This window comes from Ambystoma mexicanum, chromosome 5p (assembly GCF_040938575.1).
Source record: "Ambystoma mexicanum isolate Mex_15411 chromosome 5p, UKY_AmexF1_1, whole genome shotgun sequence".
Lineage (NCBI taxonomy): Eukaryota > Metazoa > Chordata > Amphibia > Caudata > Ambystomatidae > Ambystoma > Ambystoma mexicanum.
Genome location: NC_090930.1, coordinates 974619920 through 974637943, shown reverse-complemented (window position 1 = coordinate 974637943; position 18024 = coordinate 974619920). Strand labels below are relative to the sequence as shown.

At 44.8% G+C, this 18024-nt stretch overlaps 1 protein-coding gene across 1 annotated transcript in view; it reads right to left on the bottom strand.

The window, feature by feature from the left end:
* Positions 1–290: 290 nt before the first annotated feature.
* The window catches only part of LOC138480607 (collagen alpha-1(IX) chain-like), a 199179-nt gene continuing 181445 nt past the window's right edge, over positions 291–18024 (bottom strand). The window contains exons 21-26 of the mRNA XM_069612310.1: positions 10096–10128; positions 8456–8602; positions 6753–6929; positions 5506–5596; positions 5325–5402; positions 291–639 (exon numbers count right to left, since the gene is read on the bottom strand). Coding sequence (XP_069468411.1) covers positions 443–639; positions 5325–5402; positions 5506–5596; positions 6753–6929; positions 8456–8602; positions 10096–10128 — 723 coding nt within the window. The 3' untranslated portion in view covers positions 291–442. The remainder of the gene's footprint in view (positions 640–5324; positions 5403–5505; positions 5597–6752; positions 6930–8455; positions 8603–10095; positions 10129–18024) is intronic.

Here is an 18024-nt window from a genome sequence, read left to right as displayed (position 1 = left end):
CATCCCTGCCCAAATATCCCAACCTTTGTGTCCACCCTCCCTGCTAAAGACAACTGCAGCTTACTTTCTCGCCGTCATAGAAACACGCTTCATGTGCTTTTGTGGGACACTTAAGGATCTCTATCTGTGTATGTGTGTGGCTGAGGATTGTGGCAAAAAGTTATAGGAAGCAAAGACATGGGTTGGTCCAGTGTCTGCATGGAGGCTGTATATCCGCTGCCAAACCGTGATTTCAAAGTTGTAGGGAGTTTTTAGCTGAGTTTCCAACATGTAGACTAGATGCATTAAAAAAAAATGACAATTTGATAAATAAATCGTAGTGTTGCTTGGGTTCTCAGCTACGTGGTATCCTGAGCATCCACCATTCTCAATGTTTTGATCAATGCCACTCAAAAGAGCTGTATATTTTTCCTAGCTGTTGTCCCGTGTTATGGGGATGTTCTCAAATTCGTGGTCTGATTAGTAGACCTTGTTCATCTCGCAGCGTATGAGCGTGAATGCTACAGTCTCTTGCTTCACATTGGCCTGCAATACCAGGTGGACCAAACATGCCGGGCTGGCCGGGGGGACCGGTGTAGCCGCGTGGACCTTCTGCTCCTGGCAGCCCATCCTTTGCTACCCCTGGATATCCATGATAACCTAGCAAAGAAAACAGTGGAGGTGAATGAACAACACAATCATATTCATGAAGGTTTATCTTCTGCAGAGGACTGTACACATTAAAATATTCACAGTGAGGTACCATCAGAGCTGAAAGATTCCTGATATCCTCCAAGGGTTATATTTTATCCTCTCAAGTTGCACAATGTAAATCCAAAGGCTAGATCTCTGGTGTGCTGATTGCAAATGCACAGCTGTACTTAGCATTGTGTTGTTATCAACTGGGAAATATACTCTATCGGACCTATATCGTGCATCCGACGCACAAATCAATGAAACTGGGGACCAATTAATTAGCTACAAATATTCAAAAGCCATTATAACACTGTCTTAGAGAAAGATACGCAAAAGGACACCCTCTATGTAGGGAGTTGCCTTATCCCTTTAACAAGCTCACTTTTATCAGTGGCCAGCCTGCTAGCAAATGCTAGAGTTGTAAATGTTAACCTGCCTATATTCCTGCATCCCCAAGAGTGGTGTTCTGTGGAAAGTCATTAACCAACATTTTATGTGGTACTTGATTGTGGACCTGGGTTGGGTGTTGTAAGAGCATGGTCTGCACAGAGGCGTGGCAATCTATGTACTGGACAGTTGTAGAATGGATGCCACAATTCAGCATGAGGCTTATAAGTGCCGCGCACTGAAGGTGGAGGACTATTGAGGTAGCAGAGGTGGTGGAAGTGGTCCAGTGAACAGAGAGAGGCAGCCCTTCCTGTGAGGCAGATTAGTATTAAGCATGATTGATGTGAGAATCTGCACAGGGACCACAACGCAGGGCAAGAAGAAGCCTGAGGGTGTCCAGAGCAATAGGAGCAGAAAAGCCACAGTCGCGATTCTCAGGGGCCCTCTCCAATGCCCTGGGCTGATTGCGAGAGGGCATGCTGACAATCACCTCTGTTGTTCAATTTTATGTTTCGATTGAAGGATGGAAAGACTCCTTTGGCCAAAATAATCCTGTAGAGTGAGGTGTCTGGATTTGTGTAAGAATACAGCACTTTAGATTTCTATTTCCACCCAGTTGTGCTCCCCTTTCCTGCGGCACCCCAACTTACATTCGCCACAGCTGGCCTCCATCCATGCTCCCGCTCCGCCTTTGAAATAGAAAAGAGACTAAATCCCTTTTTGTTTTTTCCATAGCGGCGGTTATCTCAGCGTCTTTTTTTTAAAGGAAATTGAGCATGCCCAATGCACACAGACCCATTTCTGACAGAAAAATATATAATGTACACTCTGGAGAGTAGTGCCATAGTGCAAAGAGTGATCATTCCTGAATTCGGGGTCTTTGTCAGGGCTGGGGGCTGGAATAGGCCTGTAGTGTAACTCTTTCCACACTCCCTGGTTTAAACTTTCTATTCAGGGCTGGTAACGCTAATGGGGATGACCTTAGTACATTGGAATGTTGGCATTGCAGACAACACACTGGAAGAAACCAATAATGGCTGACAGCATTCACTTTGTCCCACCATTCCAATGTTTCTCCTTTGTTTCTCATAGTTTTAAAAAGTACATTCTGACCTCATTGGGTGGAATATTCTAATAGCAGTAAAGCCCCCTCTTCGGATAAATATCACTTGGTAACGTCCCTTGGCCCCCGTTAAAAACACCCTTGCTTTATTTGCCCAGGCCTTTAACTTGGGTCACGGGCCATTACCACCTGCAAATGCTCTCGGAATGCAGCTGTATTGCTTACTTATGTTTTTTTCATACCAATGGATACTATAACTAGTTAGATTTGCGCTACCTTTGGAGCACTTCTACTCATATGAATGCATTTTATGATTGTGTCTTTGTGCTAACATTTTTCAGTGTTCTATTTTTTATACTACTACCACTGCATGTTTTCACATGGGTACTGTACCTCTTATTAGCAGCATACAGTTTCCATTTGATTTTATAATGCTTCTGAGCTTTACAGTGTAACCAAACCAGAGATCTCGAGAAAAGGTTGTTGGGCCAGATATGTGTGGATTTCTAGCACTTGCACTTTACGCACAGCACTTTCATGTATGACTTTCTTATGAGCTCTCTTGAATTTAGATACCGTCTCATGTCGGATATTTGAATAAGGAAATTGACAGGTGCACTTTATTTTGAATATGGGTTGCGCATGCATTTCTGCTAGATAATTGTAATATAACAACCTAGTCCATCAACAAGAATGTGCACATACGCTTCAAAATCTAAAATGTGTGTAAATAAATAAATTAATTATTTTAAAAAAGCGTGTTGGTTCAGAGTGCCTTCTTGGTGTGCTGCTGCTCACCAACGCAGGGCTGGGATCCATGAATCCCTTTGTGCACATAGACATAGGGGCAGGGAGGGAGCAAGGATCCCATGCCAATCCCACTGATGGCAGCATGAGAGGGGCACATGGTCCCTACTCTAATGACTAGTCTGATGAAGTCACTTTTGAGAGGCCACGGGATGGGGAGAGGAGGACCTTAAAGGCCAGGACAGTCATCACTCCACAATACTGGCTCTGGAGGGAGGACATGGGGGGTATCCCAGGGTCTCCATTCCATCCCGACGCTTATGTATTATGCATCCCAAAGGGATCAGGGCCCTCACTATGCACCCCAGACTGTGGATTATAATCAGAAAAAAAAGCAGATGGAGTCAGGAAATGACGTTTGTGGGCCTTTCTTCACTGAGCTCTGAGAGTCGCATGTCAACCCCTGTATATACCTAACACCAGGAGGGCACCAGTACATAAGACTGGGTTACGGAGTGCTATAAGGGTCAGCCACACACAGAGAGAGGGGGCCAGCGGGGTTTTGATCACTCCAATGAGGATAGGAACTATGCAGACAGAGACGCACAGCCACAACATTCACCGGTGGCACCATCGTAGAGCGGGATGTCTCGGAGAAAAGGCTGCCTAATTCCAGGATGGCAAACTGCTCTCAGTACATTTCCCCTCAGTACACGTAGCTTCAGTGTGTCCTGTACACCGAGGGAATGCACAGGTGTAATGTGTAATTTGTTCAGCAATAAGGGGGGCCCCACTCACAAAACCCATAAAGCTGCCACGCGATTCCCACTCACAAACAAGCCCAATTACAAACTTGGGTAGAGTATAAAAGTGGAAGTCAATTTGGAATTTTCGCAAACACAGAGCGAAGCAAACTGAGAGAAATGTGCTAGAGAGAAAAGGGAGAGACAGTAATAGAGTGAGGGGGAGAATGTGGAGAGCAGGAGGAAGAGGAGGAAAAGGAGAGGGAAGAGAGAAACATCTAACACGAGAATACACAAAGGAGCTAGAAGGGATTCACCTACAGCGACAGTAAGGAGGAAAGGTAAAGAAGGAACACAGAGAGAAGGATGAGGAGGAGCACGAGAAACATCTAAAGAGCGACAATGGAAAAGGATGAGCAAGGGAAACATCTAAAGAGAGAGGCAGAAAAGGAGAAGCTGGGAGTGAACCACATACTGAGAGAGGAAGAAGGGAAAGCAGAGAAGGAACACATAGATAGAGAAGAAGAGGCGGAAGAGGAGCATCTAGAGAGAAAGGAAGAGGAGGAGGAATATGAATAAAGAGTTAAAGGAGAGGAGATGCATCAAGGAAGGGAGAGATAGAGAAGAGGGGCTGAGGAGAAGAGGCAACGAGAGGAGGGAGGAGTCCAGAAGGAGATGAAAAAGGGATCCAATTCTGAAGTGCTTGAGTGACAATGATGGGTGGAGGACCCTTTAAAAGATGGACAAGGAAGGTGCTCCCAAGCTGGTGGAGAAAGGGCCAGAACAAAGGCTAACGACAATGCAAGGACCAGCAAGTAGGGGAAAAGCTGCACAGTCAGTTCTAAGTTGAGAGGGGCATTTCCAAAGTCCAATAGGAGGGGAAAGTTGAAGTACGTTGGATTTCAACTATTTATGGAGTGTCTGATGCCTGACCTATCGGTATGACCCAAAGGTACCAGACTTGTGGTGACTGATGTAGAGTCCAGAAGGACCAACAAGAAACTCTCAACCCAGAGTAGATTTCAATTTCTTGGCAAACTTCCATTAAGCAGGGCAATCTAGTCACAATCCATCCCGGTTATGCACTGTTCTACCCAAGCCCCTGGCTGTGAACGTCCGGCACTACCACAATGTCTAATGGTGTGTGCTCAGCTCTACACCAGCAGGGACAGTGGCTCTGCAGGCTCACGTTTATGGCTTGAGAGAGAGTGTTGAACCTCATCAGACGTAGAACCCACGGTCAAGCACATACTGACATCTGCTTTACAGAATGCTCTGCTCAGATGGCCTGGCAGCTGGTTAGTTCTCAGATCAATACTAGTTTGATTTAAAGAGGGACGGTGAATATGAAAAGGTCCTAGCTTATTTCTTTTTTACTAATCTCCCCCGCCCCCTTTTGTTGCTATTCCGATCTGCTTGTTGTTCATTCCACTACTGTCTTTTCAATGAAAATAGTATCCTTTATGTAGCCCCCTGCACTTGGAAAATGTCAGCTAAAATTATCTTAGCACTAAATAAGTTAAATAAATGGAAAAATACACCCATAAATCACTAAAAACAAAAAAAAAAAAAAAAAGACATCCTGCTTAAACCCCCTTTACACAAATTGTTTACAGGACAGATAAAAAGGGCAAGGGTTTTCACCAGTCAGCACTGGAAAGGTCCACAGCACTGTTTAATGTGACTTGTTATATGAAAGTGAACGTCACCTCTTGGTCCTTGAGTGCCATCTGGTCCTGGCAGTCCAGTTCCCACCTGTCCTCTTTCACCTTTCTGTCCTCTGTCACCTACCCGGTACAAAGGAAATGGTAAACAAGGCATGTCATCACATCATATTTCCTATGTTAAATAACGTGGCTGGCATCATAATGGATTTTGTGGTGTCCATACCTGCATCTCCAACAGCTCCTTTGGATCCAGGTACACCAAGGGGCCCTCTAGGGCCACGGTCTCCATTCTGTCCAGAAGCACCGGGCTTGCCCTGTTGAAAAAGTGAATTGTTTCGATCATAGGTGAAAATGTCAATCATGATTGAGGAATTTGACAGAATCTAGCCATTTTTCGTTTGGACATCTCTATGGCCCTTCAACCCAGGCTATTGTTAGAGATATATGTGTTGTAACATGCAACAGATAACACACACCTTATGTTCTGTACCTATCTGCTGTGTGACATGTGTCATGCACAGAGTGTTCTCACCCAATACCCACCTCACAATACTATGTGTGCAGTAGGAAGCAGGGCCTCTCAGAGTGACATCAACAGCGCAAAGATGGATGGTCTTGGAAACCCCACAACCAGTAAAGTTGTGACCTGTCCCTCCTGCCACCTGCCTTTCCTGTCCCATTGCCATAGTCAGCGGGACCATCAGTTGTGTAACCTAAAATTAGGAGGCCCCCTGTAAAACATGCTGAGAAGCCCCTGTAGGCTAATTTACACTGCAGGGGGTGCAGTAATGCCCCTCAGGCACCAAGGAGGCAGGTGGGCAAGGGAACCCTAGGGATGCTGGTTCCCCAGTGCTGTTGTCAATGGCAGTGGCAATCAAGCGGGCGAGGCATTGGAGGCACAAAGAAGACAAGCTCCTTCCAGGCACTTGCCTTGTCACAGCTGTTATCCCGGTCCTGCTACTAAGGGCAGAAAACAGCACCGGGAGAACAAGAATGCCGTGCTGCAGAGTCCCTGCACTCACCCGTTCCATGAGCGCCGCTCTGGCTCCACTGTAAAAGCGCATCATGATAGAGTACTAGGGCAGGCTATGGGTGCCCAGACATATCACACTTCCCTCACCCAGCACCCAGCAATGCTCCGTGGACCAAACACTCCTCCTTGCCAGTCTGCCTGCTTAGTACCTCTGAGGCATAATGCGCAGGGGAGGTGGTTCGATGCTGGGAAGCCAAGCTTTGACAAAGCTTCTTTGAGGTTATGTGAGAACTGGATAGACCACAATCCAGCATGATAGCATAGTGGAAATGATTTGTGAAGATGATGTAATACAGGCAGGTGGTCGGACCACAATGTCTGTAGTCCAGTGCTGTGTAGGAGGTACGCGATAGTAAAGGACGGCTAGCAGAACCCTAGCCGGCCATGCTGTAGGCAGAACAACTGCCCACAACACGGCCGGTTTGATAAATACTAACCTTCTTCCCGAGTGCACCTGGTGCCCCTCGAGCCCCAGGAGGTCCAATGAGTGTCCTGTTGGCAGTCGGGCAAGCACTGGCGCATTTCTGTCGGATGCCAGCTGCGTACTGAGACATCTGCTCCATGATCACCTGGCGGCACAGCTGGTACACCTGCTCATCCTGCATCCCTGTGCCCTGCAAATCAGGATTGACAAACAGTGGAAAATAGATAGGCTACGATTTCCATTTCTTGAATACCATATTGGTGCATAGCTGCAATCCCTTCATATTTGGGGTGATTGGCAGTCATGTAGCACCTGCTTTGCACCATTTAAAATGGAGGGGTCGTGTCATACCGAGGAATCGGATGCAGTGGGCTACATAACAGGGATGTTGCAAGTGGCTACTGAAGCAACTCAACAGACCTTCTCTTAATTACAGTTTTCTTTTGATATTATTAATCTTACACATGTGAATATAGATATAGCAGTTCACTTGAAAATAATGTGGTAACATGATCAAATAGAGTAAGACTAGTCCCACATAGAGGAAACGATACTGCTTAAAAAAGTAGTCTTCCTTGGATCACATGGTTCAATCACCTACTACATTTGTGACATTTTTAATTGAAACATACAGAATTATAGACCGTAGTTCTCAACTAAGGAGATATAACCACCCATCAAAGGGTTCAGAGTGACATCTCGCTCTTATTGTCTACGCTGTCACTCGGAACTCTGAGGCGGAACACACCCCATAGTTGAAAGCTACTCCTTTATAATTGTATAATGTATGTGCCCCCCCCCTGTATGTCTTTTCTATCGCCCATGCTTTCCCTTGAAATGTCATTGGAGAAGGAGCAGAGTGGATGCATGAGAAAACTATATACAACAGAAAGAATCTCAGGTTCCCTTTCCCCTCACTCCACATCAAGACGACAAGGAACAAGAACATATTGGGAAGAGGACATGCTGTAGCCCCCTGCTGTGACGTCAGAGCAGTTGATTATGAGCTCCATAATTCAATGTCATGATGTCACAGTAGGAGGCTACAGCATTCAGAAATGTAAATTGTTGCTAACGGATTACTTTGGAATCAATACAGAACACAGGTATTTCTCATCTTAGCTAAAACAATATAGAATGTATGCCAGATACATATTGAAATAAAACCAAATCACAAACCATTCACATAGAATCTAAATTAGATTATGGTAATTCCTTTTTTGGGGGAAAAGTAAGGGCATCATTCAGAGACTTTAAAGTTCTCCAAAATACCGCTGCAAGGGTTGTCACAAGGACTCCTAAGCAGGCCCACATTACTCGGTTCTTGAAAGGGCTGCACTGGCTGCCGGTGAAAGACAGACTCATGCTTGAAGCCCTGTTGCTTGCACCCAAAGCATGATATGGCCCATCCCCAGACTTTCTTGATAACAAGATTAAATGGCACCAGTTGTGTGATAAACAGTTAGTAATAGCCACACATAATAAGTGCAAGAAGACGGTGGGGAGCTCTTGCAAGCTCAAGCTTCGGCCTTGTGGAACTCTCTTCTGACTGCGGTGCATAAAACGGAATAATATTTGTCCATCTATAAATGAATAAAGACCCACTTATTCTGCCTTGCCTGTTGCATAGTCCTTCGGTCCTTATATTAGCGCTGTCATACCCATAGTAGATTGTTATACACTTCATAAATCAGAAGAGAATAGAATAGAACGTACTTGAGGTCCGGGAAGTCCTTTGGGACCGGGAGGACCACTTTTTCCATCCTCCCCACTTGGGCCAGAAAATCCCCTTGGACCAGGCTGACCAGGGACACCTCTTCTGCCCTTTGTACCAGGTGGGCCAGGAACGCCACGTCCTCCTTGCTGCCAGGTAGGGAAGGGCACAATTAGAGTAATTAAAAGAGACAAGAAGCATATATACATCTTAGAGCAGTTGATGGCGATAACACCGCTGTGGTACTGATGGCAATCTCCTTTGCTTTTCAGTGTTGTCTCTGAAATATATGTTTTGTTTAAAAAGTTGGCCATAGCCTGCTTTCGTTTGTATGGAAGCCATATACTCTTGACATTATTATGCTAAGACATTTATTAGAGCATAACTTTTCAAGACACTAGAATGATTAATTGGTATGAAGAAGCTGGTACCAATGACAGAGACTCACCTTGGTATTTTTTAGAGCATTCATTCATTCGTTCGTTCGTTCATCCTCTGTATTAATACGCCAGTTGTACATGATGGTTCAGAAGAGAGCTATATTACTAAAGGTATGCTGCAGTAGAGCAGTGTCTTTTCTCAGTACAGTAGACCCCACTAAGCACACAATTGATGCCTTTTTAAGGCCTCGGATTGGAGTACTTTGTAGGTATGCGGGTATGAGTGACTATGCCAAGGTGTGCCTCTGAATCCCTGGACTAGCTGCTTCGTGGTCATGAACAGTCCAGAAATCTTCAGAATCCCTCCTGTGTCTCTTAAGGATGCTGACGGCCAATAGCACTTGCAACCATGCATAGGGCGCCAATCATGTGGAAATATAGCATCAGTTTTAGCACTATTTCCTGACTCAAAGTGGAAACATACTGGAGCTGACGTTGGGCTTCACGTACAGTAGAAATCATGTGTAATATACATGCGTAAAAACATTTTGTGCATACTTTTTACTCCACGCCATATTTGATTTGATTTGTATGGCGGAGAGGGGGAGCAGAACGGAGTATCCATTTCCACCACCTCATCCTCTTGGCCATAGGAATACACCAGCATTTTGCATGAGCATGACATTTTACATGCTGGTGAAAATGCTTTAGATTCCATAGGCATCCATTGTGGACTGCTGATCCCCTCCTGCCCAGGAATAAACACGCATGGGTCCTTCAGCAGGCGACATGCAGCCTTTCAACACCCTCCCTCTCTCTCACAATGATACATGGAGAGGGACTTGTTTAAACCTCCTTTTGGGATACCTGACAATTGCATACCTCAGGAATATTACCCCCATGTGTTTTTTTAAAAAAATCGCCATGTTCCCTGGGCTGGTCTCCACACTCAACCCTGCGCCGCTTTGTGCCCTTTCCTTAAAATTAAAATGATCTCACAGGGAAAATACACTACAAAGTATTATTGGTGCGGTTTTTTGCATCTGCATAGTTCTTGTGAGAGTGCCCTTGAGTACCACAACAATACAAGCCGCCACCCAACCAAAGTCGATTCCATATTTGCATCAGCCACTGATGAACATACTCATAGCAACGGGAGGCAGGAACTTGAAATAACTTGTAACTTCTTAGGAAATGTGTCTTGTTGTAGGATGAGTCCATCTAAGAAAATGCAAATATACCAACCATTGCGGAAGACTTACTTGTCCTTTGTCTCCTCTGTCCCCTAAATCACCCTGTTATGAAAAGAAGAGACACATATTAAGGTTTCTGGGCGATGAAGGGCATAACTATTTATGCAGTCAAATGCATGTGGCACCCCTGAAGGCATTCTGTTCTCTGTGACATCACGGTATGCTCCAGCGCCTACAGTTTCGCAGACCCTGATCCCTGCCTGTGAGCAGTGGCGTAACATTAAAGGAGGCCCCTACTCCCATCAAAATGGAGCTAGACCCCTAGTATTCCTGCCCCTAGAGAAATGCACAGTCCTTGGACCTCTTGAGTATTTGGGGCGGTTCCCATGCACCGCAGGTGGTGGCTGTCCCCCGCACCCCTGCTGCGAGTCCCCTCTTTGTTGGGAGAGAATACGGTAGTCCTCAGAACAGGGGTGGTCTGGGACCAAAAGAGGCCCTGGAAATCATTTTCAAAATGGCGCCATATTACGCATTTTCACCAAGCCCATTATAAAATAAAATAGGTAACCACACAAAAGAGGCCAAGGATCATCTCCAGAGGTCGCTATAGGCGAGTGCACCCCTGCCTTAGATCCAGGACACAGAGGAAGGCTAATGAAGTGCATGTGGGACTTTTGATGGTAGATCTGAATGAAGTAGGTGGACTATTTGTGAAATTCAGGGAGGGAAATGTCTCAGGGTGCTGATCTCTTTTTTTTTTTTACATTATAGGATCTTATTGGAATTCCAGTTCAGTACTGACAAAAATCTCTTTCACAGAGCACATACGTATCAGAGTTTCTCGTTATGTGAATGTTACTATTAGACAGGGCATTTGTAATCTTAAGAACATAAAGACCTTGGAGCTGCTCTCCTTTCGTATCAACACATGTCCCACCCATGTTCAAATCATGTTCAAATCTCTGAAAGCAGAAGTAATCTGTCTCCCTGTTCACAATGCTCTCCCCTGTCTCCCCACACCTGTATCCTTCTACCCTGACACCTATATCCTTCTACCATGACCTACTAACACCATCCCCTAAAGCATGCAACTTTAGGGTCCTCTTGCAAAGCAACCATCCAGCAATTCATAACGGCACCGGCCACAGCTTCTAGACTCAACCCGTTGAACATCACGAAATTCTGCACGCTCCTCACCTACCACTCGACTAAAACTATCATCGCCATACAGCACTCATTGGATATGATTACTGGCCGCCAGCCCTCTCAAGCCTCGCTCTCAACTCTTTGCTCCCCATGACTACAATCCTACATGTTGCAATTCACACTCTCTATACCCTGCCCACTCTTCTCCCATATCAACGCACCATTTACTCACTCTCTACACACAACTGCTCGATCTTCAAATGTATACTTCGAGTCTTTAGACCTATCTGTGGGTTAGTTCGCACTCCCCACCTGGCAAACATCTTTTGCTAGTCCTCCGTGCTGGTCACACTCTGAAGCTAACCGCCCTTGCCTACCTCATGCATCCGCCCACTTCTGATACTTCAGTTTACTTAGCCCTTATCACTGGAACTCTCCACCATATTTATAGTATCACCTACAGCAACGTCTCAACACTTAAAACACCATCATCGCCTCCTAGAAACTGGATTCTCTCTCCTGTGCCTCATCTTGCTGCACTCAACATTGCTCTTCTATTTTCCCGATTGCATTACCAATCCCCAGATTATGTCTGCATTATTCATGGTATATCTCATGGACATCGTTATTGACCCCCCTCTAAGCCAATCAGAATGTTCAGAGTGCAGTCAATAACTACTGGTACTGACAGCATTCGGAACATTTTTACTTAAAAAGCATACAGGGAAAAATAATGTGATTTCCAGATATCTTTCAACAAGACACGTCATCTCAAAGAGAATGTTTTTCTGTTCAATGCAACATCCTATTTTGCACATCAACGAGAAAGCTAAACATGGGGGAATGCTTACACTTTGTCATAGAGAAACAATATACCTTTACACAACCCCTAATGCCTGCTCATGTTAAACCTTCACCATTTTAACCAAGTTTGCAATTCAAATGCTTAACGTCTGAAGACCAACTTGTTATTTAATTACTACAAAATAATGCTACATTTAATTTACTAACACAGTTTTTTCAAAAATCCTTTCTCATGATTAAATTCAGCTTTTTTAAGCTACAAAACCTGTCTTGCTACTATAATTATGTGCTAATAGCCTTATAGACCTCGGGAGGGGCCATTATCACTAGGGATAATGACCATTCCATTATCACTAGGTATAATGACCATTCCCTAATGTATGGTCCTCAGCATTGGCGTCGTAGGATAATGACCCCTCCCACGGTCTACTGTAGTCTACTCCTCACATCAACTGGTTTTTCACTCATACGTATACGTTCTGATATTATGCTTTTACACTGCACTAACTCACAACGATAGCAGTTTCAGAACACCTAGTCTTGTCCTTCGAGTGGTGCAGGGACAGCCAGACCTTAGTCTGCCGGAGGAAAGACATTGATTAAGGGGAACATAACAGTATGGGATCCCAATGTAATGCACCTGGCTACGGGATTGAAACACGTTTGGTTATTTTCCCATGATCACCAATACATGTAAAATGTTTATAAAGACACACTTAAAAAAAGAAATTGGAGAATTCACTCATTTGAAAGTTTATCTGAAGCACAAAAGTACTTAATGGTCATGGTTAGAGGTAGAGTTTGACCCCATTTTAAAACCTCCCCTGATCACTGAATGCATCTTTGTGGGTGTTTCTGTTTGAAGCATGTTCTTCTAAATAAATATATACAAATCGAAATACTAACCAATGACAGACATGGAAACACCACCTCTTCAGGATACCATTTAGTGCCCTTGGCCTTCAGTGACATCATATACGCCCCTAGACACTTGCACTGCAGCTAGGGGGAGCTGCAGACACATACGCAATGCATACAGTCTAGGGCGTTCCAATGAATGCCCATTATCTAGGTGTGTTTTGTAACTCAAACAATAGGTCTACTCAAAATAGAACATTTTGCATTTTAAAATGATAGAGCATTTTCAACAAAGCAATGAGCATAAAGCAGGTGCAGTAGAAAAACAATTAGACACAGGTGAAACAATGCAGGCAGACGTGGGGCAAGATAATTTAACCACGGCCTGGAAATTGATTGTTGGGCAAACAGAGAAAGATGCTCAAGGAGGGAGCAGAACGGAGAGAAAGAGCGAGAGGGTTTCACAAAGGAAGGAGGGCAAAAGAGCAGAACCGAGAGGCAGCAAAGGGAGGACTGGGAGAGGCTAGATAAAGCTGAGAAAATTAGCAAAGAGGATGAGAAGGAATGAACAGATTAACAAGAAAGGAAAGATAGAGCAGGGCAAGTCCACGAATACATTAGAGGACAGTACCTAGAAAGATGAACTCCTACTATGATAGGAATAGGAAGCAAGAAGCAAGAGATGGTGAGCGACATTCAATAGAAAGACGCTGGAATAAACGACAAATGGCTGCCCTGAAAACAAGTTAGTGAGGAGCCAGGGAATAAGCAGGAAGGGCCGACTGGGAACACTGGATGGTAGCCAGGACAAAGTTGCCTGGGAATTAGTCACCAGGGGGCGACGTTTCCCCAAACTTAAACTCCAGGGAAAATCAAGCAAATTCCCCAAATATTCTGAGAGTGGAGTATAGTAAATAATGCCCATCCTATACTACGAGAATATATGGGGGATGGCTTTTAATGGTGCGGCGGAAAAAGCCACCTATTTAAGAGAGGAAAAGCAAAGATATGCTGGGTAGGAATGAGCAACGAACGGATTTTATGATTGTTGTACATTTGATAATGACAAGAACACACCTAAAGAGAAATGTGGAGAAGGAAAGTAGACGAAGAGTTAAAAATTGTAAGCAGAAGGCATTAGAAGGAGAACAGGCATGAGGAGAGGAAGCCGACAAGAACAATATTTCAGTCTTATTTGAGTTTAAATGAAGGGAATTAGTAGTCATCCAGTTTGCATGTTGGAAAGCTGAAAGACAACTAGAAATGGCAGAATGAAGGGTGTCAGTCATAGAAGAAAAGAACACGAAGATTTGAGATTTATTATCCTAAAAGTCACACAAAGTCCGAAGGAAGAAATGGTGTAAGGTAACGGAGCTGTGCTCATAGAAAAAAAGGGACCAGATATTGATCTAAGGAACAACAAAACAAAGCGGGAAAGACTATGATCCTGCCAAAAAAACAGAGCAAATATGATCAGGATGATATGCTGAGAACAATCCACTGCAGAGCCATAAATACAGAGGGTGGCGAGCGTAGAACAGGGGATAGCAGCATGGCCAGTGTTGAAAGCAGCAGACAAGTTGACAAGCATTAGTATGGATGAGTGGCACTAGAGAGTGAACGGGTCAGAAGCTAGATTGGAGAGGAAAAGGAGAGAGTCACAATAGACGGAAAGCTGTTTGTAGACATGTTCTTGCAATTCAGAGAGAAAAGGAAACAGGGAGATAGGATGGTCATTAATACGGGAAGACGGATCCAGAATGCCTTTTTGAGAATGGAACAAAGATAGGCACATTTATTAGGATTCAGAAAGAGTACAAAGGAGAGAGAAAGAGAGACCGGCTGGTGCAGGAAAGATGGGCATATTACAGGAATAAGGACCAATAAATGGATAAAGAGCAGCAGAAGGGTTGGTGCAGTGAAGACAGCCTGCCAGCTATGGTCAGCTTTATGGCAAAGGAGGTTCAAAAGCAGAGACAAGAACAGGCGAGAAAAGGACACTGTGGAGGGGAGAGAAAGAAGAGAAGAAGACAGCACAGTTAGCCAGTGAAGATGAGACTTCAAGCCCAGGGACAAAAGGAGTGAGAAGAGATGATGGTGTTGAGGAGATGTAGGAATGTAGGGCAACCTGGTGCTAGGACTGCTTGGCAAGGAAGAGATGATAGCCAAAGGAGGGGTGAAGGATGGGAAGAGATCAGAGGGAGTTGCATAGTTGTTGGCACTCCAGAAATCCAGTAACTAGACCCAAAAATGCCCTTTCAAGTTCTGTTACCTTTACCAATAAGCACATGGTTCTCTAAAGTCAGATGCAGTCTGCTTGCTTGCTTATTCTAACCATCAGAGCTTGGTAGTTCGATCAAGTGCAATTGCTTCACACAATCCATTTTAGCAATATATACTAAACTAGAGCCGAGCAACAATAGATTGGATGGCACGCTTCTGGCTGGCACAATAGCTGTGATTAGTGGCCAATTTAATAGACCAGTATTCAAAGCTTATCTTATTAGAATGTGCGTTGTCACGGACTGAGAAAGTGTGAATTGTGCTACTTAATCACATTTAAGGGTATCCCCCTGTACTTTGTCTAGAAAACGTCCCCTACACTTACCGCGTCTACCTTCACTTCGCCAGACATTTACTTTGTCATACAATTACTTCTTCATGCATTTACTTTTGTCTGCAGGTGGCAATGCATGTGGGTATGGTTAGCTAAAGGTTATGGTTGGGGTCAAGAGGTGGCAGGGGGGTGAACTATGGGGTAAAAAAGGAGGTGTGCGGGTGCAGGGGGTCTCCCCCTTTAATGATGAAGTTAGTGCTAGGGAAGTAAAAGGTAAAGGTATGGAAAAGTAAATGCAACTACGTAAATGTATGGCAAAGTGAATGCAGGGGAAGTAAAGGCATACATCCACATTTGAGAACCCATCTCGGGTGGATGAAGGAGCTCTGGGAGCCAAGTATGACCACAGGCACTGTGAAGAGCTACCTGGAAGGGGTATAAGAAAGATTTCCAAGGGTCTCTCACTCATTCCAACCCTCTGTGACAAGTAGTCTCTCAGGCAGGAGGGAGGGGTGCCAGGACATATGGCTACCATATGACAGGGAACCTTGGGGGAGTGGAGACCTACTGTTATCCATTCTTTAATATCTATCTTGGATTCTCACTTAGGCTCTACTTGCCACTACACTGTGTAAGTAGAGCGACCTGTAAGGTATACTTAACACGCATCTTTCTAACAGGGAGGTCACAGGCTCTACAAGCATCTCTTTTCTCATGAAGCTAAAAGGAAGCATTCACCCATAAGCTAATAGGCCGTCACTGAAGCAGGGAGTAGAAAGTGCAGCCACCACCACTGCTGGCACTGATGCCTGACTTCAAAATGCCTGACCGAGGCGTCAGCCACATTGGTCAACATTAGGGAAGCCAATCAATTATTGGGAGAAAGGAGGATGAAAATCCACAACAACCGAGGACACTAACAATTGGACACAAAACACATTGGGGGTACAAAGGGGAACAGAGATCTGACAAATCCAGAAACCTGGGGGGAAATGGGAAAATTGTTCAACCAATCCCATGCATTATTACGTAATTTGGGTAGTGAACAGCCCTATAAAAAAATGCAGAATACGGCAGGGTTGGGCATACTTGGGATAGTGATCCAGTAAGAACGAGTTGTAAGTGGACAGCCAGAGCCAAGGAGGCACCAGAGTCTGCTGTGTGCTGCTACCCATCTACTGGGGGAAGCCTTTACCCAATGCAGGAGCAAGAGCATTAGCTGCTGGGGCTATAACTCAGACCATGCCCAGCGGCTACAAGCAATCAGGATATTTTACTTTAAACATGTTAGGAGCTTTTTCCCAGATCATAGCAGGAGCCAGCGTCCAGAAAGAGGAGGCCAGAAAGAAGAAGTCAGATCCTGCTGAGGGCTCAAGCACAGGAGTGTGATTTGTGGCTGGTGGATGATAGTACCCTCAGCCTGACAACAGCCCTGGCAAAGGAGAAGACCTTCTTGCTGGTAAATTTTACATCAATACCCTGGCAGGGGAGTGGGATCACCCTACATATCCCCTAAGGCAAGGGGGAGTACAGTGTTCTGGCTACAAGGTGTTTGTGATGCTAAGGAGCAAAGGAAGGGGACCCATACCCCATACGGTGATCATCTATGGACCAAGCAGAATCACAAGAGAAATAAAGAAGAAAATTAGGTACTATACACCTAGCACAGTGAAAGCACTACATAAGTAATCTGGGTGCTACATCCTTGAGTTTGTAAGTTCACCAAGATGCATGCTGGTCATTTTATCCCTGAGACTGTGACTGCATTAAAGAAGTGAGCTAGGCAATATACCCCTGGGACATTGTGGGTCAAGTGATGGAGCCCTGTCAGGGACATTCAGTTTCCTTCTGCACACCCTCACCATAGTTAATCCCTTTTCCGTTATAGCTGTATCCCTTTGCCCCTTCAGGTGTTTGTATCATCCTGTACCCCATAATAAGGTAAGGGTGAGGGGTAAATGCAAAAGGCAGAATTTTGTTTAGTTTAGGAAGGCCGTAGAAACTAGGAGAGCTCACTTCACATCCCTTCATTTTCTCCAGTTCCCTACACTGTTACAGTGGCAAGTCATTTCTACCATAGACGGTTATGTTGGAGAAGTTCTCTCCACACCATAGGCGTTATTCCAACCTCAATTTAGGGTCATTAGTTACCAATAAAGTTGTTAAACTATATTATAAGTGTAATGTCAATGTGTTGCCAAAAATTGCTCTGTTTCTTGGCGAGTATTCTAATTATTAATTTTGGTTTCCTTGTTGCTTGACTAAAGACTCACTGTTGTGTTTGCCCATCAGTAATGGTATAGCTAGGAGGTTGACTTTTAGGTTTCATGTGCTAAGGAAGGATGAAACTTTAAATTTTAAATTTTTTGTTCATTTTTTGCTGTTTCGGGATAATCAATACATAGGGCCTCATTACAAGAATTGCAGAATGGGTTAATGGGCGCCGCTAATGGTGGCGGCCCGGTTAATACCATTCCTCATAATATTACGAGGTCCCCTCGCGGGACCCGGTAAGGATGCCTGGTAAAACCAGGTGTCCTTAGCTGGTCCCGCGGGGGGACCAGGGAGCTAACAACGGGCCGGTCGTAATCGGCCCGTTGTTAGCTCCCGCTCCCATTCCCATTGAGCCCTAT